We start from the raw sequence: 26,503 nt of genomic DNA, 5'->3' as shown, positions 1-26,503 counted from the left end.
CGCCAAGTTCAGATGGTGACAATCATTTGAGTTCACATTGAATGGTTTATCTCTTTAAGATAAGATAAGATAAGATAAGATAAACTTTATTTTCATCGGTATGAGATAAAATTTCAAACATGAGCTCCAAAGCTCTTGGACCGATATCAAACAAAGACACGAGTAAAACACAACAAAGGTAGAGAAAAAGTTTAACAGGAATTTAACATTTATACATTACAAGTTTACGGATAAGAAGATATCTTTCTCTTTAAGATGCCACAGGTCCTGAGAAGCAATAAACAATCAAAGACATTTGTGAAGGACTCTATGATTTGAGGGACTATCTTTCACTTTACACTACCCACCACAGGAATCTTAGTGTACGAATTGCCCGCTATGAGCTAGGTGATGGCGCCCCTAAAACAACTGACAACTCCTTCGCCGCACCTCAACGTTTAACGTGTTAATTGTAATCTTACACTCTGCATTCCAAAGTGATTTATCCAGGAATACAGTTGAACTTCACTGAAAACTAATGGTAAGTTGACGAGTTCAATGAATCCTTCAATTCCTTGGATTTTCTTGGCGAACTGACGTCCGACAATGACCCGTTGACGTGTACCTGCAATGCAGTGGTGTGTAAACAGTTATCTATTTTCGGACGAAACTCGGTCCCTCACAAGAATTACTGTCGTTTCGCTACATTGCCAGTTCGCTACAAGTCGTTTCGCTACATGTGGCGGTCAATTCGCTACATGGTAGGTCGTTTCGCTACATGGGTGGAGTCGTTTCGCTACATGATGGGTATGGTCGTTTCGCTACATGGAGGACGTTTCGCTACATGGGTGAGACGAGCGAGCCAACGCGAAGGCCTTGCAGAGGCCTCCAAATCTGCGTTGGAGTGCGTTTGAATGACCCCTGTCAATCAATAATAAGTACGTATACACGGATACAGACGGTTGAGCGAGCCAACGCGAAGGCCTTGCAAAGGCCTCCAAATCTGCGTTGAAGTGCGGTTGAATGACCCCTGTCAATCAATAATAAGTACGTAATTGAGCGAGCCAACGCGAATGGATGTCTATGAGGTTACTGGTCCATTCAAGTGCGAACAAACGACAAGAACCCCTTGCGCGCCATCAAACCGTATAAGTTTTTTTACCGGCAAACTGTGCTATAATAAATTTGTAGTCACCACCGGGAATTATAGTAGGGTAAAATAGAGTAAAAATAATGACTACATCCATGTAGCGAAACGACTCCACCCATGTAGCGAAACGTCCTCCATGTAGCGAAACGACCATACCCATCATGTTGCGAAACGACTCCACCCATGTAGCGAACGACCTACCATGTACCGAAACGACCGCCACATGTAGCGAAACGACTTGTAGCGAACTGGCAATGTAGCGAAACAGCCTGATACCGTGACGTGTAGGCCTATGTACTGTTGTACACTCACTTCAGTAGTGTCACTCACTCAGTGCTCACACTGTCACCTGTGTCGGTGTGTGTGTTATGTGTGAATTGACAATCTCCCGATCTTCGGTCCGTACAATGTCGAAAATTACATACACTGATACAGTAGGCCTACACCCGTTGAATTTCTCACATATAGTCCCTCCAGGCCTACTACAATCCATGAGTTTGATCGTCCACACACTGATCCAGTGTAGCCTATATTAATAGGCCTAGGCCCTAGGCCTAGTCATAGTGCGCTGCTTGTAATGTGGATGTAAAGCCTCCTTGTTAATGTTATGTGTCGATAGATAAAAGACAGTTTAAGGATGTCGTGCATGTGTGATATAGTTTTCGCAACAGCAACAATGTTTTTGTGTCAAACAGATGCTTAAAGATATAGATTTTAATGATGAATGGCGCAGTCACGAGCGTCCAGTGTTGCCGTGATCAGGTGACAGCACGACTGATCACAGTGCCAATTCGCCTCGGGTCTCGTTAGGGAGTCTTCCCTGAATGTACGCGTATGTGCTAAAAGTCTGACTGGATTCGCTATAAATAGGACACCTCTGAGGCTCCGTTGTCATGAGTTACCAAATTTGATGAAAAGGGGCCGAGTTTCACTGTTGTTTCGAACGGCGCTCTGTTCACCAACAATGCGTATTTCATAATCATATAGATATTTGTTGGAAATTATTCCTAGCTAAGTCATGTTTAAGTTGAAATTAATTGTTTCTGAGCTCATGAAAATGTTGTCATTCCATCTTAAGGGTTCTTTCCTGAATTTACGCAATGATGACGTGCCCTCTTAATACTTTGGTCTGAGTGCTTGGTACTACGACTAGTCTATAATAGCATTCTCTACGGTATGAACTCTAAGGGTGTATTCAACTTCTCGTTCTCAAATCTGTATGTGATGAAATTCCACGTCCATGAAACTACAGGACTTTTATGGGTTTTTTATTCTAAATTCACCAGAATTCGAAAAGTTGGTATCCACCAAGTTCACCATTATGACTTTTTTCTACCAGTTTTCATTGCAAGATCTGTTTTAGGAAAAACTAGCAACTCTACTATGTGATTAATACCCCATACGATTTCTATTAGACCCAATCCACAATAATCAAAAAGGTTATTTATTCATGGCTTATGGCCAATCTCATTACCAATCTGGCTTCACGGCCTATTAGTGTATTACATCTGACACCTTTGTTATGGTTATCTAAGGCAACAACAGACTCAGTCAACCTTGAAGGAAAGTTTGCGTGTGTTACATAAAACCACTACCTGTCACATTTTATACCTTCCAATGCTTGGTTCAAGCATGCAGTGCAAGCAGAATATTCTTTCTGGCAGGGTGTGCACACTTTGACTCATTTCAACATTATGAAATAGCCAAATTACATGTGTTCAGCATCAATGTTCCAAAAGGTGGGTGTCACCTACTAAATCTTGACATTATATCGTTTTACAGGCAAAAGGGATTTTGGAAGAGAGCCCAACTTTCCTTTGATTATTTTTTTGTGGAAAATATGTATTTTTAGGAGTCATTGCATGAGAGAATCAGGCAAAATCTGGTACTTTCATTGGATCTGGCTGAAAGTTGCTTTTTTCATGACTTCTTGTAGAATTGATGATATTATGTATCTGTTTCAATTTCTCATTCCAGATGCTAAAAACCCTCTCCGCGATTGCAACTGAAGAATCTTGTATGATATGCAAGGGTATGTAATCAGCACGACGATGGATCGGCATGATATGCCATGACCTAGCTCACATTTATTTCCATAATAAGGTCAACCTCTGCCAAAGGAAAGCAAATCATGTGAAAAATTGAGATTCAACCATAATTTTCGGCATTTAGTATAATGACTGCTGAGTACTAATACAAATACAAGCAGAAATGCTGTAATTTTATTACACATTTGTGCCAATTTATTATTTCAGATGACACAACCTTGTCCGCAATTGCATTCGAAGATTCTTGTTTGATTTCCAAGAAGAAGGGTAGGTATAGTAACTGGTTATGACTCGTCTGCCTTGTCAATAGAGGTGCCACTGTCAAATCTGTGTTATTGTTGGTAAAATAAACTTGTAACTTGACTCCCACAGATCCTCAAGGCAGTGAAAATATTCCAGACTTATAATTGGCGAGTTATATGGAAAAAGGATGAAACAATTTATTTTGGCATGAAGAATACAAATTACGAAACTCATTCTAACTGTTATCGCCATTGCAACTTTATTATGTGCACTCTCCTAACTAATCAAAGATATTAAAACTTTCAACATATCCATAATTTGAATTTCAAAATGAAAGATTTTTATACCAAGAAATGTTTATAAAATGCCGTAATAAATTCGGTACAAATTTTTCCATATCATGTTTTGGTCATGTAATTAAAAATGAATTGACAGTGACACTTCTCTCTCCAAATCAGGCGGGTTATTCAAAAGTTGTAACCATAGTAAGATGTTTTGTGTGTGTGTGTGTGTTTGAGACGGGATAGGAAAAGGGTGCGGGAGGTCATGTGGGGCGGGGGGGAGAGACTATGGTGACTGTTGTGAGAGTTGGAAGTGTGTCTGATGACCGACTTGCTCATTTTGTAGCTATTGTTGTTATTCTAGTTGTTAGAGTAGTTATCGTAGTTATCTAGCTATCGTAGTTATCTAGCTATTATAGTTGTTATTCTTTTGTTTCCTGCTTATCATCTATTTGAACCTATTCAGCTTTCAGTTGTCCAGGCCAGGCCAGGTGACCAATGACGATGATAGATTGGGTTCGATTCAAGCTATACGCTTGGTGTATTTGGTTATCGTGACTGGCGACTTGAGTCTATCTCATCTCATTTCCAAAGCGCGGTGGCTGGGTCCCAGGCATGCTTGCCACTTTGTTCTGCGGTCCTCATCTAAGTTTCGACGGTGATGACATGGACTTAGGTTCAAAGTACGTGTTCCCTTTGAGTCATTGTGGTTGATTGATGGGGGGAATAAACAGTTGCGTGTCGCTAGTCATTCAATTGGTCCCCTTGTTTTAGAGTGTTGGCGGGATAAGTCTTACGACTGTTAACAATAGTAAGCAATAGCTGGCCAGCGATCCCCTACCTGATCTCGAGGGGGATGGAATGACTGGGGTTAAGACCTGTTGTTAACCTGCGGAATTTCGTCGGATGAAATGTCAGGCGTGTCCGTGTGGGACTTGTGCTGAACCTGTTTAGTACAAATAACGAAGACATTGGGCTCTTTGGATAACAACAGTGTTCTTCACCTCCTTGTGCCTCACAAAGCTAATAATATACACCCCCTGAAATCGACAAGACGGCGATGAAGAAGGAGAGCCGGCCTCCAACTCGTCAGCCGAGAAGACACTGGATGGACCCCAAGAAGATGTTGCTGCCAATGTTGGAGCCATACAGGGTAAGCATCACTTAGTCGTCAGTTATGTCTGGATTAAAAGAAGATGTCAAAATAACTCTGAAAAAAGTATCAATCTGTCGTACAATTTCAACTTTATACGTATTGGGGTGCTACACTCAATTCTGTTCAATCTGTTTTGAAACCTCTTCAACCAATTTGGTTCAAGAATGCAATTGAATGTGCTTTGTTGAATTCGTATTGACTGATTCTCATTAAAACTTGTGGTGTGCGCATTAATACATATCAAAACAGTCCGTTGACAGGGGTCATGCACACAAGCTTGTGTTCTGTCTTGATTATCTACTAATTACAACAAAGGGCAGGGACACTCATCCGCGAAAGGCACGTTACTACAATACGTGGCAAGAGTTGCACTTTTCAAATCGAATTGCATGCGCATTAGGCCAAGTGTGGTGCAGCTGTTTCGAAACTGGTGTAGCCAATTCGTATTCCGGAGAGTGCTCTCTGGAAAACAGTTTTAAATCGGATTCAGTGTGAACGCAGCATGCAGTAGAAACACACAGAAATTAGATAAACCCCTCAACAAAATTTATGATTCTTTTTAGGCAGCCCGAGCCAACATTGTACAAGGGCCACAAGGACAACGGACACAGGGACAAGGGACACAGGGACAAGGGACACAGGGACAAGGGACACAAAAGACGATGTTGCAGTCTACAGGGTGAAATTTTGATCTGAATCTTGACGACCAAATAATTAGGAGTCGATCAGAGAAAAATAATAAAAAAAGAAGTAGAACTTAAAGGGTGTCATTGAAATTAATGTCAACTTATACATAGGAATCATCCCAAATAGACTGAAGCCAAAAGAAATTATTTCTTTTCTGTGAACCCTCTACCCCCTTATTAATATTATGACTAAAAACTGAAGACTCTGTCTTCATGTCTTCAACAAATGAAATTGGCCAGGATTCATGAAGATTACGCCTGCCAAAGAGTTTGCCGATCAACATTTTATTCCCAAGAAAACGCTGTCAACTGACAACCATCTCGCCCATATGAAAAGAAGAATATCTTTTGGTTTCAATCTATTCATTTTGAGATATGTCCTTGAATGTATTTTTCCTGTTATCTAGCCCTCTGCAGATTGAGATGATGGCTGTCGAGAAGATCCAACCACTCAACCACAGTCTACAATTCGTGCTATGGTAGATGTGACTCTCAACGATTTTGGATGACAAAGGAATCCAATGCATATATGGTAAATATAAACAGATGACAAGACGGTAAATGGGTGAACACGCCATGGGCTGAGTTCGTTTCATCAAGTCGCAAAATGGTTGATTTTATCTTCAAAATGCACGAGCAACCTCAGTTTGGAATTGAATTGCTAATCAAGTGTCAAGTACTCTAGCGTTGTGGTCGTCAGTATTCTAAGCCTTTTAGAAAATTAACTGGTAAATTTGATAAAACTGAATGAAAGGCCCTACGGCACATGCATCAATCATGGTAGAATAATGGAGTAACCTTAAATTTTGTTTTCCAGTCGCTCACAGATACGGGCAGACGACGGAGATTCGAGTGGATTCAGTGGATCGAATGGTTGCGCTGAGGGATATCCATGTGCAGGATTGATGAACCACAGTTCAGCAAACGATGCCTTGACAGACCAATTCAAGGAGAACCTTCGCTAAGATGAAGAAGGGAACGTGTTTACTGTGTGGATGGGAAGGACACTTAAATGTCCGTCATTCTAATAGACTATTATGACAATATTCTAATTGACTAGAATGACAATCTTAACACGAAAGGGACTCGCTGGACTTACAGAAAGCTACGGACATAGAGCCCTGACATGATACCCTGCAGCCACCATGAGGACAGCCTATCTCATACCTACGGAAGGATGCCATCACACGGTAATATAAACAAATCAATTTCAGTTTTTCAAATGCCCTTAGGTATAGCCATTGGCCTGATTTAGAGATCGTGAGCTCTCTGTTGAGGAACAATTTTCAAATGTTATTTTTGCGACACCAATTACAGTGCAATTTTCATCAAACTCGCGGTGATGATAGTTTGGACCAATCTCAATTAGTAAAACAATAAAATGTTGCAAAAAGAACTGGACGATAAAGAATGTTCTTGGTTGTAAACAGGATAATTTAGTTATGTACATGCAAAGTCAAAGGCTTTAATCACGTTGAAGGGGGACTATAAGCAGGAGGGGGGGGGGGTTAAATTGGCCATCTTCAGGTGACTAATATGCAAAGTAAGAGCACTGGGTCAGGTTATATTCAGCACTAAATGTATCCCTCATACAGCGTGAATAGTTTCGACATACTCTGAGAGGTGAGAGACCCCTATTGGTGACTTTGTGTTAAACTTATCTTGCCTACCTTGCGGCTGCCTTTTGATTCCTCTTTGGAAAGCTGCCCAGGCACTTATTTGTAATGAGCATGAATATCAACTGTTGCTGATAAACAATAGCTGAAGACTCGGTAGAAACCCTTTGGTAGTGATGGTCAGGGTCTGGTTGCAAGTATTAAATAAAAGTAAAAGTGTGTTGTTTTATTACATAAGCAGTATTATGGCAACACCTTTTTGCACTCAATATAAAGAATGGTTAAAACTATCATCTGTGCAATTCTGATGAAAATCGCGTTGTTAGTATTCTAAAATACCTGGATTTAGAATGAACCGCACTTGTGTAAATGCACCATGTGCCAACAAAGCCTCGTTTTGAGTTCAGCGGTTATGGTTAGGCCGCTTGGGTTGGTGCAATGTCGGTATTGATTGACTAACCAAAACCACAAGGGTGGAGCTAAACCTCGGCTCAAAATAATGACTTGGAAAATGCTCCTTAACCAAACTGCCCTTTTGACAAAACTTCCCAAATTCTAGTCCTTTACCTCCCTCTGAAACTGCTGATTAAGGATAGAATTAGTCATTGTAATGAAATCAGGCATGTCGGGGAGGAACACAGATTTGTGTCTCTTGCTCATCCAAAGCAGCGCTCAGCGTGAGAGTCCTAAATGAAGGTTTAATAGAGAAGATGTTTTCGAAAAGTTCTTCGTCTGAAACCTATAGCACTTTTCTTAACCAGCATGAGTTGTCTACTACCACAAGATTATACGGTCAGCACAATGGCCCGGCCCCTTGACATTGAATTATCAACTTGAGCATGAATGAACAACCTTAATTTTATGTTGTCTTTTTCTTTTCAGCATGATGAGCCGTCCCACAGAAGGGAGAAGGATGTTGTTGACCCAGCACATCCCAACCATGCTCCCATCGCCGTCAAGTAACAGTACGACGGTTAGATTGTATTTTGTCACCGTAGGCTTTATCGTTTTATCAAAATATCTGATTGAAAGGTGATTTAATGAAAATTCAAATTTTTCTGATGGTGAGAAGGCAAATATTTACTCTGCTTATGACAAGCATAGATTGTTTTAATCTATGTTTGGTTATGATCATGACTTGTGCCATGGTTCAAAATCTTACACTTTTCAAAGAAGGGATTGAAATTATCATTATGGCTTGTTTATGGCTAACAAGGGAGCCAATGATAAGTCGCTCCAGAACCCAAACAAAATAATTTTCAAGCTAAGTTTTGTTCTTAAGATAAGAAGGAATAACAATTTGGGGGATGGGTTGTTTGTGGCTACCAGAGAAGCCAACAGCTGCCAGATGAGGACCCTGAAATTCTTTTCAGGCAAAAGTTATTTGTATGCTTAAAAATCACCGAATTCATCAGATATTTACTGGTATATCCATCACTTTTGACATGGGGTCCATGTGTTCTTGTTTCGCTGACCCCACGAAACAAGAACACATGTGTCTGATGGAACTGTAGGCCTTTCATACTGTTTCTCAATCTCATCAGTACCACAGAATCAACTGACATGGCCTGGGCTCTGATGCCCATGACCTTACATCACACTGGCTGGTTCAGTTGCTCAATACATGTACTATCATGCTCGAGACAAATGACCAACAGTGAATTGTTGAATTTGAATTTCCTCCTTGAAGAAATACCAAAACATCTTTCCAGTTGAACTAAAACAGTCAGATTTAAAACTCTCACTGTTTTATTCGAAATTTAAAGACTGATCCTTCCCTAGTGGTCACACTGTGAGCCGTTGTCAAATCATGTCATTCGACAATGGTGGCATGCATGCATGTTTTGTTATGGCTTACCAGGGACCCCAAATTGTTGATGATGATGTTGTCCATGGGTACATCACCTTGGGCAATGAGTGATCACAATGGTTCCTTGATGACAATTTTTTACATGATACTGAATTGATTGAGAAAAGTGTAGCTTAAAAACGTCAACTTTTAGACGTTTTAAAACTTTTGTCCTGTATGAATGTATTTGTAAATCTTGTGTGTAAATATTTTGTAAAATGTCTAATGAGATCTAGACTCCATGACTTGGCAAAAAGTATGGCAAAGCCAACTTTTAATCTTTGCCCTGTCGAGGTCACCTCTTTTGTCATGCAAACGACATGTCATAACTGCTCCCTTTGTTATGCTAAGTGGCAGCCAGCTCTGTCCAGTGGCCATGACAAATGTGGTTCCTTTGTTATTCAAATCATCAGCAGTGACCAAATCTATTGTAAGCTCACATGGCTCACCTGAAGGCATGAACAATAGGTTTTAATACAATAGCTATTCATGTATTATAAACATGATGAATGCATGGAGAGGTTTAGTGCTAACTCAGACCATTGTGGTGGAGTACATGTAGTTGTCTATTGTTTTTGATCTCAATTTAGCATTGTGTTGCAAGGACACTTATCAGTGTTTCTTTGTGACATCTTGTAAAGAAGTTGACCACGTCTTAAAGGGATAGAAAAACTATCATATCTCCCGGTCCTCTTCTTGTATTGGGCTTTCGGAGTGGTGCCAAAAAATAATGTACTACGATCATTGTATGAACTATAATATACAATGTATTAAGTCATTTCAAACATAAGCACCTGTCACCTGTGTGATGGAGATGGCGACTCCCTCCGACTGCGTAGGTTTTCTCCCGGTATGCGGGTTTCCTCCTACACTACATTCCAAATCGTCATCTGTTTTCTTTGTAATGTACAGCAATAAAGTTTTTTTGAAAGAGAAACATTTTTTTTCTTATTGACTCGCCTGTTGACACACCATCACTAATCGAAACTTTTCATCGGAGCCACTGTTGTGCTTACCAGATATTGACCTTAAAAATTGGTCAAATAAAAAAACCCCCCCCCCCCCCCCGAGGTCATCTTACCAAGTGGATTATGCATAAGGTTGCAACGACCAGAACCACTGTCTTGGACTACAAGCGCATACTGACCTTTGCACCCAAGGGGAAGAGTCCATTGATCATAATATTTGTTTGCATGGTAGTTCACTACCACTCGAGCTGTTTTCATGCTGGGTAAAAAACCAGTGGCATTCATTATAAGATAAGCCCCGAACCACAATCCTAGTCATGCTAAAAAAAGTCCCTTTGTTTTGATACAGATTATCGTGTTCCCCGAAATCTCATTCTGAGGAAATCGGGGGTTAATGTTCGCTTCTCAGCTTCAAACCCCCCAGGGACAATGTCACAATCTGTTCAACACCAGCATGGGCTGTCCACAGGTGGCAACATTGTCCTTGCAGCATCGCTTGAACAGTTTGGGTCCACAAAGGACTACTCATTTTGTAGGGGGGTCGAGATTTCATGCATCCACATCAATTTTACCCTGGAGCATCATCAGACGTTGTGACATTGTCCCTCCCTGCGGCATCTACCACTAAGTCTTTGTGCAAATGCTCACATCATAAAAAAGGATCACAGAACTACCCCGAGTGATTATGATCTCCAGTCAAAGACCAACAACAGGATGCATCAGGACTCCACCCTACCGTTCTTTCTGCCCATGAGATGTAATTCTTTCAACTGCAAGTGATTCCACTTGAAAGTAACGGATGGAGTAACGAATGAAGTAACTACGGTTCCTATCAGATTTACAGTACTGCCACGTGCGTCAGAGTTTCCCGCCAGAAGAATGAGACGGTCACATGACAGACACGACAGAGGGAATTCCTGAGTCCGTCAACGCTCACCACTTCCCACAGAACATTGCAGAATGATCCGCCAATAAGCGGCTCGTGTTTTGTTAAAAAATATAAGATTCGAGTTGAAATACTCGGTAAAGATCCCATATACGGTGATCTTTTCAAACAAGCATCGAATCTGGTAAGTATATACAATAACTTATTATTCACGTAGTTTCTATAATCATAATACACACTTGGTATGACTACATTTGGTCATTCAATCAATGGCATCCGACAATCGGACATGGGCTAATGCACACATTTGTCATTTCCCCCAACCTGATCTTTTTTCTGAAATCTAATTGTTCGCCACACATCACAGGAACGTAACACATAAGTGAACACAGGTTGGACAATGCTTCAAAAGATTATCGTGAATGTACTTTTCATTAGGTCATCCAACATGTCAATCGGCGGCATATGATAGATTGACATCATCGATGTCGTCTTCATTCCAGCGAAGGAATTACTGTCGTTTTGCTACATTGCCAGTTCGCTACAAGTCGTTTCGCTACATGTTGCGGTCGTTTCGCTACATGGTAGGTCGTTTCGCTACATGGGTGGAGTCGTTTCGCTACATGATGGGTATGGTCGTTTCGCTACATGGAGGACGTTTCGCTACATGGGTGGAGACGAGCGAGCCAACGCGAAGGCCTTGCAAAGGCGCTAGGCCTTTGGTGCAGCATTAATATACGGCCCTTTTCAGGGCCCTCAAAAATGTAAAAGAGACAAATGTGCATGGCCTACAGATATTTCTAAGCAAGTAATAAAAATAAAGAAATAAATCGACATACTCAGCTTTTGCAATAAATTCACGCAAAGCACGGTATATATTGAGAGTTAATTTAAGTATAAATCTCATCATCTATCTGTATATATAGATATACGGTCAAATGATGGAACAATTAATTTGAGGCAGCTCAATGCATATATATCGGGTGTCCCAAAAAAAAATGTCCCAAAGTTCGACGGGTATAGCTGTTGGTGGACTGATCTCTTTCAAAATTCTCACAGTTCAATACTTCAAGATATTGTAAATATGATGGCATGGGAACCAGTCCTCCCGACCATTGTAGTATACACAGTGTATGAGGATTTTAACAAAAAATGGGGCCGGGCGTTTTTCGTAGGGGCGGGCAGGGACGATCACCAACTCTTTTTTTTATGTGGCCTAACCCAGGCCAGGACGACAAGAACTCCTTGCGCGCCATCAAACCGTATAAGTTTTTTTACCGGCAAACTGTGCTATAATAAATTTGTAGTCACCACCGGGAATTATAGTAGGGTAAAATAGAGTAAAAATAATGACTACATCCATGGAGCGAAACGACTCCACCCATGTAGCGAAACGTCCTCCATGTAGCGAAACGACCATACCCATCATGTAGCGAAACGACTCCACCCATGTAGCGAAACGACCTACCATGTTGCGAAACGACCGCCACATGTAGCGAAACGACTTGTAGCGAACTGGCAATGTAGCGAAACAGCCTGATACCTATTATAAGTATAAGCTTGCGCTTAGTAGAGTAACCAGACTAAGCTATAAGTTAAGGTTGTGACAATGTCTTGGGCTGTGAAGTAGATAGGTCTGCTTGCCTCGTGGTGGCTTCTCATGGTCCGCAAAAAAGACAATTCTGAATATATAATATGATTGGCGTCTTACTCTTAGGTCCTGTGAGGAGAATGGGGGGATCCAGTAATTTCACGGGCTGTTGGAATTGCGAAGGGGTGGTGTAGAGTATCGGCACAACAACGTTGATATGGTTACTCATCGTTTCAGCTGGCATGACTTGGGACATCCAGTGACGCAGCAAAAAGTAGCGACAGTACAGCCAGAAGTAGCAACCACTCGCAAAACGGGATCCTTGTCTGACTGCAAGACTGGTGACTGTCCTCGACCACTTAGTTGAATGTTCCGAATTTCTGTGATGCATATACTAACACGGTGTATTTTTTCACATGCAACGAAGCATGTAAAAATCAGCAAGCTTTCATTTGTATCTAACATTTCAAGTCGCTTTCGTAGTGGTACGTTTTCTCGATTTTACGTTGTAAAAAATGAAATGAAAAGTCGAGGACAGTGTTACAACCAGATGCTGCACTCTGCTGAGGACAATGTCACAACCGGAGGACTGAGGTCCGAGGCTACTGTCATAATAAGTCCTTCATCAGATAAATATTGAACGGGTACTCTCACAACCAAAGGTCTGAGTGATAGATGGAAGAACACAGTGACATGGTCTCCCAGAGAGGGCAGTGTGCAATGTTTCCAGATGATGATGAGGTGGAGGAGGATAAGCACACTAACACTACCACCATGTTAACACGTAGAACAGTATAATATGGACACTAACACTACCATGTCAACACGTAGAACAGTATAATATGGACACTAACACTACCATGTTAACATGTAGAAAAGTAGAATATGGATATATACTTATCAATACCAAATACAATTGCACAACCACGGCTTGGTTGTTGGAGTTTTGTCATTAATGGCTGGCATAGGACAGATTGTCACTTGACACCACAGAGTTTAGTCTAATGGACGAAGGAAATAGCGTCAGTGTTAGGTGACAAAACCTGTTTGGATGTAATAATTGAAATCTAAGTTATATAAAGTGTTTTTTCATACTTCAGGATCAGCACTCTTGAAGATGGAAGTAAGACTGAACAGCAGCATGGTACCAGAGGAGTACAAGAAAACAGCCAAGGAAGTTTTCCTGGCAAAAAATAACGAAAAGACCTTCCAATATCAGGATAAATTGCCTTCTCTTCCAGTGCCATCCTTGGAACAGACACTCAATAAGTACTTGGATTCAGGTAAGTTCGCATAATCCTCCATCGGGAAAACAACATACATGTACCTGCAAGTAAGGTTCTAGGATATATAATTCAGCACTTAATTGATATTTTTCAGTCGCTCCTCACCTTAATGATGCAGAATACAGGGAGACAGAGTTCGTGGTTCGACAGTTTGGTAGTGGCATTGGGAAGGAACTGCATGGAAAGTTAGTGGAGAAAGCAAAATCAGAAAGAAATTGGGTGAGAAAATGTGCTGAACTTCCCCCCTCCCCATCAGTTTTAGAATAATGTTTCCTACCACTGTAAACTGTCGAATATACAATGTATTTTATTTCTGCAGATAAAATTGCCAAAAAAAATTTAATCTAAAAAATTACAGGAAGAAATCTTGTAATTGGCCAACAAATTGCAAAATAAATCAACATTTGGTGTTTACAGTATTATTTCAGTTTGGAATCATAATCTGTGAATGTCATGGATACAGGTATACCAATAAGTAGAGATTGGTACATGTCCCAGTTTAGCGACCAGTAATGATTGTTAGACACAGCTTCGATTTTTTTCAGTATCGCTTACAGAATATAATTGTATAATTGTAATATTGGATCTCATAAGTGTTGATAATATTTTTAAGTGTTATTTGTAATATAATGCACTGTAAATGAATTTAAAATATATGAGGCTTGAACCAGCATATTTTGGAATATGCTTGTCAGAGTTCAGATTTTGCCCTGCAGTGTCAGATTAGCCAATGTTATCACTGACACATGTTTGATTTGTTTGATAAAAAGAGTCTAAAATCCAAGGACTTGACATGTGCCAAAATCTTTGAGTAATCCACTATTGGAAATGAGGGAATAAGGCAATATATTATAAGACATATAGCGGCTCGTGTCAGTTATCTGGGTTCTAAATTTTATCTGCCTGGAGGATATGAATAGAATGTCATTGTGTAGATAATGATATTGAATCACCTAAACTTGTATACAGACCTGTACAATTGTGTTTCTTAAAGCCATGTCTGTTAGTGGACTTTGTTTACCCGAGGCATGCTTGAAATATAGATATAAACATGTCAGTGGACTCATTTAATGCCCTGGCCAACTCAACAAAACTTGGCAGGTACATTTCACACCCAACGGTTCAGCTACACTGCTGCCTTGTTGAAATTCATTCAGTATGGTGTTACATTATTTGCAAGTTCAAATTCAAAGTCTTGAATTTGGATGGATGCGCTGGGACTTCAGCCAGGTCCATCTCCTCTGTGCTTTGAACAGAGCACCGTCTTGGTGGACGTTGTGTACAGCCTAATCTTATTGTCAACACTCTCAACTGAAATTGACTTAATATTTATACACAACTCACATTTCAGCTTGAAAAATGGTGGGAGAAAGTGGCCTACTTAGATGGTCGTTGCTCAACAGCGCCAAGCATCAACTTCTCAGGACCTGCGCCCTTCCACCATCATTACTGGCCCCCGGCAGACGGCACTCAAATAGAACGTACCGCCATTCTTGCCCATCATACACTTAACTTCTGGCATATGTTAAGAACGTGAGTTCTCTTTGATATTTGTTTCAGTTTATTTTTCATTGATATTTGTTCTTTCTCATGCAGTCATTGTACTGTCAACTTCTCTTTTTGTAAATGAGAATAGACTGTGCTGTACTGTCGATCAAAAATCGTATATTCGAAGCCAATGTCAGCACGTTTAACAGAGTTGCGTGGAGTAAGTAGGCCTAAAGCACACTGAGGCATAAATTCGAAAAGGATAGGTCCATGTAGCACAAAATTCAGACTATTTTCCACTGTCACAATGTGATTGTATTGAGGCTGTCTTTCAGAGAAGACCACCTACCTCATAAAAAAGGGAAGGAACCATTATGCATGAATCAGTTCCATAGAGTATTCAATACATACAAGGTGCCTAAACCTGTCACTGATGAGTTGAAGTTCTACTTCAAAACAGGTTGGTACCTTCTTTGATTGTCGTGTTCATGTTCTCGATCTTACTTTTTTTCTGCAACAGCTCTTGCAGGCATGTTCTTTTCCTTCCTTCTTTCATGCTTTTTCTTGACAGCCACAACCAATTTGCTGATTAATTCAGTTGTTCTCATCACAAGTGAACTCTGATAACACGTACGAAGTTAGTTTATGAGTGGAACTCCTTTTCCTGTGGCCCATGGTCCATTTAAGCTAGTTAAACTCTAAAGTATCCAAATTTACACTTATCCTTTACAATTTAATTTGAATTTGATTTTAAACATTTCAGAGCGGGAAGGACCGTGTCCTACAAATATTATCATTCTCAGGAAAGGACATGTTTTCACTTTTGATGCAGTAGACAAATTCGGTGTTCCTCTCATGGCTCCTGAGATACAGGTTCAAATGCAGCGGATAGCAGACATATGTGATGCACTACCTCAGGGGCCTGGGCTTGCAGCTTGTACAGCACATGACCGAACGTCTTGGGCAAAGGTATGCAGGTACTCATATTCTTTCCTATAAAACTTCAAAGGTTTCTTATTATATTGAATTAGATTGCAACATGTAAGCCCCTGGGATTGAAAAGTACTGTTCTGAATCATTAGTTACGTATCCTGATTACAGTTCTAGCTGGATAGAAATGAGCACCTTGGGACCAAAATCAGTATCCTTGATAAAGAGAGTGTCCTCTTGAAACAGATGAAGAGATTTACGTTCCATCCTGATATGTTCTTGTTTGGTTGGCATTATAGTATGGTTACAAAAGGATGAATAGGACAAAAATCAGAGTCCTTATTAGAGAGGTTGTCCTTGTGACACAGATATCAATGAAGGAAGGCTCTACTGTAATAATATAAGTTCAACAGATCTGAGCCCTTTGTTGTGATTGTCATTACAGCTTCGTGAACACCTTCTGGAGCTGCACCAAGATAATCATGAATACATCGACATCCTTCAGGGAGCAATCGGTTGCTTTGTATTTGAAGACTATCCTACGACAGGAGACACTGAGGTAAGCAGTTAGCTAATGGTCCTTGATGGGCTGATCATACCCTGATCAAGGTATTGCCAGCCAATCAGGCTACCATCTGTACTCCTATGGCCTAGCTTGATCAATGGGTAACCATCAATTCGAACTGCACCAGCTTGGCCGAATAAAACTCGTCATTGGCCATTTTGCTATGTGTAGCCTTTACATGCGTGAGTTGATTTGTGAAAAAATGAGATATTTAGCTGAATCTGATCAATGTTCAGCTGTGTTTACAGTAATGGGCAGAGGGAATTGGGAAATTGTTCTATAAATCAACAAAAAATCATTTGCCATCAGAAGTGATGATGATAATCCTGTGTTACTTTACAGAACTTTCATAGTGGCCTGTGTGGTGATGCAACCAATAGGTGGTTTGACAAGTCGGTCTCCCTCATTTCCTATTCCAATGGAACGTTTTCCTCTAACTGTGATGTGAGTAAGCTTTAAAATGTCCGTCTTCTTATTTCCATTAAAATGTAACTGCAAATGTTTCAATAGCCTGTATTAACTGGTTGGTAACTATGTCCTTGTTGGGGGCTGGAAAAATAACTAAACTGCTTGTGTGTTGAAAAATACCAGAAGTATGAGCAAAGTCTCTTTTTTGACATGGCGTAATTATATGACCGGTTGGTCAAGAAATAATAAAAAATCTTAATGTCACATTAGTGGAATTGAAAAGTGTCTCTTGTATATTCTATTTTAACCTACTGCTTTCCTGCTTCCAGCATGCACCTTTTGATGGTATGGCTTTGGTGTTCTTTATGCTTTATGCAGATCTCAACGTCTTCCATGACAAGGGCAAATGGACTGTAAGTAACAACAGGGTGATTTATGTACGGATTAAAGTACCGGTATACTGTCATGGATTCTGCAATTATGAATATATGAACAAAAACCAATGTCTCAAGTGTTCCTACACGATATCAAGAAGTTGTTTTATTGATTTATAACTTGCTGTATGTTACCCTTGTTTGAACCTGAATTTTAGTGCAAGCGAGAAAACAGCCAATGGAATAATTGTTTGTAATAATCTAATAATTGTAAGTTCTGTAGAACCTTAGGGCCACCCATGGAACTGGCCAATGCTGTCCTTATCACTAACATAAGACAGGTGTCCAGATTACAGAGGGAGAAATAAATTTTGGTGTGAAAGTCTGGACCATTATGATAACATTGATGAAGAGGGCCTCTAGCAACATGTCCTAACAGTAGGGTGATTTTTCTTCGTCTCTCAACAGGGTACTAAAGAAATCCGCCCACAGCCACAACCAAAACGTCTCGACTTCCACCTGGATCAGTTCATGCTGGAGGGCATTGAAGAAGCAAGGCGGTCATTCAAAGCCCAGACGGATAACATTGACAGTTTCTGCCCGGTGTTTGATAAGTTTGGCAAGAATGAGTTGAAGAGATTGAAGTTCCACCCTGATACGTTTGTTCAATTGGCGTTACAGTTTGCTTACTACAGGATGATGGGGAAGTAAGTTCTACTCGTTTTGCTGGTTTTTCTTGGGAAGCGTGTTGGAAGAGCGTCGGGCTTGTGATCAGAAGGTTGTGGGTTTCGAGGCTCAGCCAGTGCCACTTTAACTGGCGTGAAATGATGTATAAGAAACATGTGTCATCAGAAGGAATGATACCAAAGTAAAGGCGCCAAGACACATCACTCCAAGTCTATCTGCATATATTTCAACTGCCATTTATTCCAGACCAGGATGTTGCTACGAAACAGCCACCACCCGACAATATTGGCATGCAAGGACAGAAACAGTGCGGTCATGCACCCCAGAAGCTATCGAATGGTCAAAGGCTATGCTCAATCCAAGCTCTTCGGTAACTATTTTGACTGGAAATTATAACATCTGGCAGAGGCTGGTGATTTAGCCCACGCTGGCCTCTCTGGTTTCATCCTACATTTTGTTAAAAGAAATCCCAAAGTTTAAAAAAAAGCTTAACGTAGTGGTACTCTCTTTGAGTTTGAGTAGCATATCAATTGTCCAAGGTTGAGAAAATGGACTGATACGCTTGTCTCCTTAACTATTTTCCTGCGGCATCTAACCAGGTAAAGAACTTTGCAATAGTAGCTCTACCAATTGAATTAACCAGAACAAAGTCCTACTTGGTGACTAACGTTTGATGTCTTTGCTGTAAAATACTAACCGTCTTCTTTCAGAGTGCCAGACGCTATCAGTTACTAAAGAGTGCTGAAGAGAAACATAACAGGATGATGTCAGAATGTCAAAATGCTCAAGGCTGTGATCGTCATCTTCTTGGATTGAGGCTGATAGCAGCTGAGAATAACATTCCTGATCCCCTCATTTATAAAGACAAGGCTTGGACGAAGAGGTGGGTGTGATGAGAGCTCGTATCTCTTCATGTCGATACCATCGGTCAATACTCTTTTGAGGACTTTCAATCAGCGCTGCATTTGGCAGAAATTCGAATGAAGTATCCTGATTTTGTATCAAGTTACACATGCGTATGAATAAGTATACCTTAGTTACCTGGGTTACTTCTCAATGCAAATGCGTAACTGGTTACAAAATCTAGAATCTTTGTTCAGTGTTGATTCAAAGTCCTCAATGGTACACGATATTCGCGACACTATCTCCTTTTGACTGGGCAGGTCACAGTTGCCAAAATGCTCTCTAGAAAGAGCAAACTCACAGAAAATTAAGAAGAAGTTAGTTGTTAGTTTGTATTCTAGTTATAATTTAATATACTTCCATAAGTGTACAAATTCAGTCTTGGCACTGAAGCAATTCATTCCTTGGTGTTACCATTAGCAGGAAGAAAGGATATAACAGAGGTAATGACAATAATGATCATGGTTAATGGCTTTCATACTGCCAAATTTCCCTGAGTGACAAGTAACCTGCAGTATTATATACCTGTACAAAATCCCTTACCTCAAAGTTCATTTAGCTTAAATGTTGTTTTTCAGTGGTGGTGACGGTAACTTCATTCTGTCGACGAGTATGACAGGATACTCCACGATCCTTGGTGGAGTGAGTCCGATGTGTAAGAATGGCTATGGAACTTTCTATAGGGTTCCATCATCTTAGTAAGTGGTGTTTTGGTGTCTACTGTAAACCAGGAATTATTTCCGGCCATTTTATTTTGCTTTTGTTTTGTTTCATGAAAGTGCGACATTGTGCACCTTTAATTTTTGGCAATGTTCAACTCCACAGTTTGCTAATACAGTGGAACAGGCACCTCTCTATTAAGGACAGCACTTGTCAGCCCCAAGGGTGTCCTTAATAAAGAGGTTCTACTGTACTTCAGTTCTAAAATCGAATGCTTTATCTTATTGGGATCTCACAGGTAAACTGTATTTTGAAGGAATTTTAAATGTGATCTACCAACTCATTGAAGCTGTATTTGGTAATCTGAGAATGGTCTACATTTCAGTATCAATATGGTGCTAACTTGCTTTAAGTCTGATGAGGAGACGGATGTACACAAATTCTATGAAAGTATTACAAAAAGCATGGATGAAATGAAAGAGTTAATCGAGAAGAATCTTCCCCAATCAGGACAGGCGGCAAAACTATGAACACGGGAGAATGATTTTAATTCAGGGATGACACTGTTAGCATATCCAATGCCACTGAGTTAGTGGTTGTACTACTGTAGGTGGTTAATGCAGTAATAGTACTTTAGTTTGTATACAAAAAAATCTTTCAATAGGCAACCTTCTTGTCACAATCATACTTATGCGGTAACTGTAGTACTTATTTGGAGGACGATCCTGGGATACATCAGAAAATGTACCGAGACATTCCACTCTTTGTTTATGCATGGGGTGTATATAAATTTGTTACCCTCTGCATTCGAAGTCTGACTCGACTAGTATACATAAGTGATAATCATGCTTCTTTTTATTTTATGGTTATTTGATATAAGCTCACCAGTACTTACCAGTAATTACCAGTACTACTTATTTCACAAGGTTTTGGTCTTGCCAGTGCCTTGTGAAATAGGGAGAAGTTCAATTTATAAGAATGTGGCTATTCTATGTATAGTTAATGGCCAGTGCCTTTCTGTTTTATCACTGGGATAATTTTATTTATGCAATTACTAAATAAATTATGCAATAAATGTATCATGATTGATAGTGCTTTTCTTCTTATTTGACAAGAGCCCTTCATTTTAGGAATATTTTTCCTACCCTGATTAAACGAATGAGCCATGAAAACGAGTTTATAACCATGGACAGGCAGAGGTAAGATATTGTTGACAGTAGAGACCAGTGAAGCCAGCTTTCCATTTGCACTATGTTACATAATGTGACATCCCTCCCCATTGCCTTTCTTAAGTGCATCAATGACTTTCTTGTCTTTGCTTTTCTTGGCGATGTCCAGTGGTGTCCCCTGGGTTGTCTGCTGCTTTAGATTTGCACCAGCTGCCAATAACATCTGGATGATATCCACATTGTCATGCTGGCATGCAATATGAAGCGGACTGAAGCCATCTTTGTTCACTAGGCTGATGTCTGCCCCATTTGCTAGGAGTATTTCAACAATATCCTGTCTCTGGTTGCTGCAGGCTGCCATCAAGGGGGTAAGACCTTCGCTGTCTGTTGCATCAACCTCGATGTTGTGGTTGCGACCTTGCAGTAGTACTTCGATGACCCCTAGGTGACTCTCTTTTGAAGCAGCAGAAAGCGGTGTGACAGTGTTGCCTTCTTTTGTCATGCTAATGTTTGGGTCAGCTCGGTAGGTTAGTAGCATGTCCACCATTTCAACTTGCCCTGCCTAAAGTGAATAATTTTAATTCAGTTATTTATGAAAACCTCTTGAGACCATCTTGGCTTTTGATATCTCAGGAGGCCAACTACCCAAATTATTTTCATCATGAAACATGCATGGGGGTCGTCAAAGAGAGGTTTCACTATTTTGGTAGTTGCACTGATGGATTCCTGATTCAATTCATCAGAAGCTGTGGATGAAGCCAAGCCTCGATAGAAATATATACACTTACCTGGGCTGCTAAGAAGATTGGTGTCACATTAAATTTATTCCTGAGATTTGGATCAGCCCCGCCTTGAAGAAGAAGTTCTGCTACTGTGGAATATCCATTCTCACTGGAAAGCATCAGGGGTGTAACTCCACCATCTTGCTTGCTCATCACATTCACCTAAAAAATGATTGGAATGCAGTGAAGACATTTCCACCTTTAATGAGATCCTATTAATAGAGTTTGCTTTCAGTGGGATCCAAGTTAAGTCGGCACCTTCAATAGGAACACCATGAGGATAGCTCATCCACCAATGGGATCCTGGTAAAGACAGCTCTGCCTTCAGTGGGATCACTATGAGGGCAGCTCATCCTCAATGGGATCCCAGTAAAAACAGCTCAGCCTATGAGGACAGAAATCCTCAGATGGGATCCTGGTAAAGACAGCTCTGCCTTCAGTGGGATCACTATGAGGGCAGCTCATCCTCAATGGGATCCTGGTGAAGACAGCTCAGCCTTCAGCGGGATCACAGCTCATCCTCTAACACGATCCCAGTGAAGACGCTCATCAGTGAGATCACGATGAGGATACCTCATCCTTCTATTGTATCCCAGTGAAGATAGAGACATCTCAGTCGTCAGGCCTGGTTTGTTCGGGATGATCCCACTGAAGACAAGTAAAGCTAAAGTGAACATGGGAAAGATTGTGTGGGTCCAGTCAGGAGTTACCTCAGCCCCATGGAGGAGGAGGGTCTTCACGATCTCCGCATGACCCTTCCCAGTAGCCATCATTAGTGGCGTCACTCCCAACGAGGTTTTCGCGTCTACGTCAACCTTGTTGTGCAGTAGCAAATCCACGACTTTCTTATGGCCGTTCTTAGCAGCAGCAGTCAGCGGCGTCAGCTCTTGTCTGAATCTGGTGTCCGGCTTAGCCCCGTGCTTCAACAACAAGGAAACAATATGATGATGGCCGTTCTGCGACGCCACGAACAGAGGCGTGGAGTTGTCAAACATATCTTGGTCGGGACGTGCTCCTCTCTGGAGCAAGAGCTTCGCAAGCTCCAGGAATCCCTTGTCAGCTGCTGCGTAAAGCGGCGTCTCCCCCGTTTGCGGAGCGGCCTCAATGCTGGCACCAGAATCTAGGAGGTACCCCACAATGTCCACGTAACCATTGATACTGGCCCAGAGGAGAGGCGTCCCGTCGTGCTCCGTTGACGCCTCCACCATTGCCCCATGTTCAAGAAGTTGTTTGACGATGTCGAATCTGCCGACTGAGCAGGCAGCCATGAGAGGTGTCTCATCATTTCTTAACGTTTGCGTATTGACGTCTGCTATGTACTTGAGACAGGTTTTCACTGAAAACAAAGACAGAATTAGTGAGGTTGCGATTCACAACTTAGAAGGATATGTATCCGTATACGCCTCAGCGCTGTCGATAGAGAGGTCGCGTAACGTCTTGACTCGCACTCGGGACGTTGCACCTCTCTATGACAATAAATGTAATGAGGATAATTTGCCTTCGTAAATGATGGTCTTCAAGATAAGTGGTGTTTCCCCTGTGTGATGTTATGAGTAGTGAATAATGCCTGGAATATCAAACCCATACCTATTTCTGTAGCCGCCCCAGCTGGTGGAACAACCACGGCGAGTATGAGTGGTGGGATACCCTCTTCCGTCACGACGTCAACCCTTGCTCCTCGCTCAAGCAAAAACTCCACCATTTCTGGATGACCAAACTTGATAGCAAGGTGAAGTGGACGATCACCATTGGCCATTTCGCTTTCGATGTCACAGCCGTGGTCCAATATTAGTGCTACAATATCTGTATGGCCTTCCTGGCTCGCCACATGAAGAGGAAGTGCGTCGATAGTGTCATCACCAATTCGAATCATGGGGAGTGACAAATCTGCGCCGAAAGAGACAAGAATTTCTACAATCTCCCTGTGACCATTCTGCGCAGCCAGGAATACTCCTGTCGCCCCGTCTTCCATTCTGGCGTTGATGTTTGCTCCCCTGTCCAATAGCACTTTCACAGCCTGGAGATGTCCTTTGTCGCATGCTCCATGGAGTGGTGTGCCTTTACGCACGCTTCGGGTCTCCAGAACCGCACAATTCTCGAGGAGAAGTTCGACTATTTCAGTGTGTCCTTCCTGGCATGCCAAGTTTAGAGCAGTCACCTCGTGTGAAAGTGTCTGAGCGTTTACATTCGCCCCCGCTCTCAGCAACAGTTGCACAACCCCCCGGTGTCCATTTTTCGACGCAATTATCAAAGACGTGACATGGTCGTTCAAGGACGGAATCTCGGTGTCTGGGTTGAACTTAAGCAATGTCTCTACAACTTCCGCTTTCCCGAGTTCGCTTGCAACAAAGAGAGCGTTCGATCCGTCAGCTGCTCTTGTGTTGATCAAACTTGCCTTGTGTTGCAATAACTCCGAGATGACTCCTGGGTGTCCGCCCCGAGCGGCCAGAAACAGAGGCGACTGTCCATCTTGTGTTTCGATGAATTCATTCGCCCCGTAGAGGAGGAGGATCCTCACGCAATGCGGATGTCCATTAACGCACGCAAGATGAAGCGGAGTCAAACCCTGGTTATCACGGGGACTCAAATCGGAAATCAAATTCACCAAACATTTGACAATGTTTGCGTTACCTTTCTCGCACGTGATATGAAGAGGTGTGCGGTTCTCCAAGGTCTTAATCTTTGGCTCTGCCCTGTGGTCTAGGAGTACTTGCACAGATTCTAGCGCACCATACTGGCAGGCGACATGCAATGGCGCCAACCCGAGGTCCGTGACGTCAGAGCCGTTGACGTCCGCCCCACATTCCACGTTGTGAGTGACTTGTAGGAGGTCATTGTTCTTGCAGGCAGTGAGCAGACGCTGCAATACATTTTCGGCCTCCTCGTTTAGTGCGGTAGTTGTTTTCTCTGGAAGAAAATATTACACATTTTGGAAGCAATCAGTATGTAGACTTCAATGACCAAACTCGCTGTCTAACGCAACGCGCTTACTCTTGCCTTACAGTTTCGTTATCGTTGGTAATCTAAACGTTTCTATTGAAAAAAGACCCGCAATTCGATGACCCTTCGATTATTACAGAGGTTCAGATTTTGTTCCATCTCAGAGGTATTGAACTTGAAGATCATGACCCAGAAGCCCGTTGTTGACTCGTACTTGTATTAGGCCTATATATGCCAGAAGGACAACGACCTCCACGGCCTCAGCTGATAACATAACATGACCGTGCCCCCGCCAACCGCCCCATGACACGAAATCGGGGCGTGTGCAGTGGCCACCACCAGAATTGAACCCAGTCGTCGTTGTCGCAGGTGGGTGCGGCTGGTTGTGATTTACCTGCCTCAATCTTGAGACCAGCCTCCAAGATAACCTTCAGCAAGTCCTCAGCTCTGGTTTTTGGTCCATGCCGTTTGTGCCACTGGATGAGAACGGCACATAGCGACTCGGCATCTGTGCCTGTTTCGAGCGCGTCGCCGGTCTCTAGGAAGGGAGACAACCTCTTGACGTTAGTGATGAGGAAGGGTGCAATGACTGGAAACGTCTGACTGAGCCCTGGGTGGGGAGAAAATGCCAATATCAGATTTGTTGATAGACACCTTCGCCACGACGTTATAAATATATGACCATGTGAAGGGAATATCCACGCAAGTCATTTGAAGATTACGTAAAGCGCTGCCTGATTGACAGTCATTAGAGACATTTAGAGACGACACTACTTGACTACTAGTCAGTACTGACGTACCAGTTCCCCTGACTCATTACCGATAAATGCGTTCAAATCAAGCCAAAAAACAAATTTCTTTTGACAGGCAAACTGTAAGGACTGAACACTATATGTAGGCTTACATGAAACACCAACACCGACCAAAACCCGTAGCGTGACAAGGATTCGTCACATCTGAGAAATAACGTCACTGTACCAGTCAGCATGCAGGCAAAAGTTATGAAACCTCACCTTCTCTCTTCAGCTGCCGGTAGTCTGGCTTCCGAGGGCCATAAAGGGCTTTCAGGCGTGCTTCTCGCGGCATTTTACGATCCTGGTGAAAGATCACCCATTCTCTTAGACTTTATTGATTCTTATATTTATACAATCGTGCATAACGAGTGAAAAAATTAAAATATAGGCCGATAATGAGATCGAGGTCGAAGTGTATGATAAAGCCAGTCATGATCTCATGATTTGTAGAGACATGTTTACCAGTCTCAATTATCACGACACGGATATGCAGGCCATAGCCTGGCAATTCATTAAAAAATCATGTTATGGCCTTTGAACCTTACTATCTAGTATCAACAACCTGTCGTATTATGATTCTATATTGATCAAGTCATTTATGATATTGTCCTATTCGTTTTACCCATCCTACCAGTGTCCTTGACATAACTTCTCTCCTAGGTATACATGTACTTGGAGGAGAAAGGTTATATTTGTCACTAGCATTTCACGGCGCGCATTGCCCTGCGCATCATGCCGAGCCTACACATAAGCGTGTACGCATACTTCACTGGGAGGACTCGGCATGCGTTTCATCCACCGGGCATTCTGGGCTCTGGAGTGCAAGCCGCTAGTGGGAGAGAGTCGGCTGGCGATACGCATATTCTTATAAGATGGTTATACATGAAACCGCGAATGAAGTACGGGCAACGCCCTCATTCATTTGGGGTCGTCGCGCGGGCCACATCGCAACACGGTTTATTATAGCGACGTTCAGAGAACCAATAATTCGCGTGTATTTTTCCCCCGTTTGTTTGTACAAGATATCAAATAAGCAGGTTTTGAAAGCTTCGCGCCTTCAGAAG

The 26,503-nt window shown here is 41.8% G+C and overlaps 2 protein-coding genes and 1 long non-coding RNA gene across 7 annotated transcripts; 2 read left to right on the top strand and 1 right to left on the bottom strand.

Moving 5' to 3' along the window:
• Positions 1-383: 383 nt before the first annotated feature.
• Positions 384-9,945, top strand: LOC135489805 (uncharacterized). Of its 3 annotated transcripts, none has more exons than XR_010447231.1 (8): positions 384-520; positions 3,107-3,161; positions 3,385-3,444; positions 4,168-4,854; positions 5,421-5,536; positions 5,951-6,075; positions 6,361-6,733; positions 8,042-9,945. It is a non-coding gene; the product is annotated as an uncharacterized LOC135489805 (long non-coding RNA). The 3 variants fall into 3 exon arrangements; XR_010447232.1 differs by lacking the exon at positions 384-520 and adding an exon at positions 2,666-2,868; XR_010447230.1 differs by lacking the exon at positions 384-520 and having other exon boundaries at positions 2,667-3,161.
• A 998-nt stretch (positions 9,946-10,943) lies between these two features.
• On the top strand, positions 10,944-20,843 carry LOC135489035 (peroxisomal carnitine O-octanoyltransferase-like). 3 transcript variants are annotated; one of them, XM_064774114.1, is made up of 15 exons: positions 10,944-11,046; positions 12,691-12,794; positions 13,554-13,736; positions 13,834-13,958; positions 15,091-15,272; positions 15,563-15,687; positions 15,991-16,196; positions 16,603-16,716; positions 17,065-17,166; positions 17,460-17,543; positions 17,973-18,211; positions 18,438-18,561; positions 18,902-19,074; positions 19,673-19,792; positions 20,140-20,843. In XM_064774114.1, the coding sequence occupies exons 3-15, from the start codon at positions 13,571-13,573 to the stop codon at positions 20,282-20,284; spliced, it is 1,905 nt and encodes a 634-aa protein (XP_064630184.1). In that variant the 5' UTR covers positions 10,944-11,046; positions 12,691-12,794; positions 13,554-13,570; the 3' UTR covers positions 20,285-20,843. The 3 variants fall into 3 exon arrangements, with proteins under 3 accessions (XP_064630184.1, XP_064630182.1, XP_064630185.1); XM_064774112.1 differs by having other exon boundaries at positions 12,691-12,938; XM_064774115.1 differs by lacking the exon at positions 12,691-12,794.
• Positions 20,844-20,931: 88 nt separating this feature from the next.
• LOC135489034 (ankyrin-1-like) lies at positions 20,932-25,797 on the bottom strand. The gene is made up of 6 exons (XM_064774111.1): positions 25,659-25,797; positions 25,040-25,255; positions 23,293-24,612; positions 22,416-23,041; positions 21,712-21,867; positions 20,932-21,485 (listed from the first exon to the last, which is right to left on the bottom strand). The coding sequence occupies exons 1-6, from the start codon at positions 25,729-25,731 to the stop codon at positions 21,009-21,011; spliced, it is 2,868 nt and encodes a 955-aa protein (XP_064630181.1). The 5' UTR covers positions 25,732-25,797; the 3' UTR covers positions 20,932-21,008.
• Positions 25,798-26,503: the final 706 nt, after the last annotated feature.

This window comes from Lineus longissimus, chromosome 6, assembly GCF_910592395.1.
Source record: "Lineus longissimus chromosome 6, tnLinLong1.2, whole genome shotgun sequence".
Taxonomy (NCBI): Eukaryota; Metazoa; Nemertea; class Pilidiophora; order Heteronemertea; family Lineidae; genus Lineus; species Lineus longissimus.
This window is presented reverse-complemented; position numbering and strand designations above follow the sequence as displayed.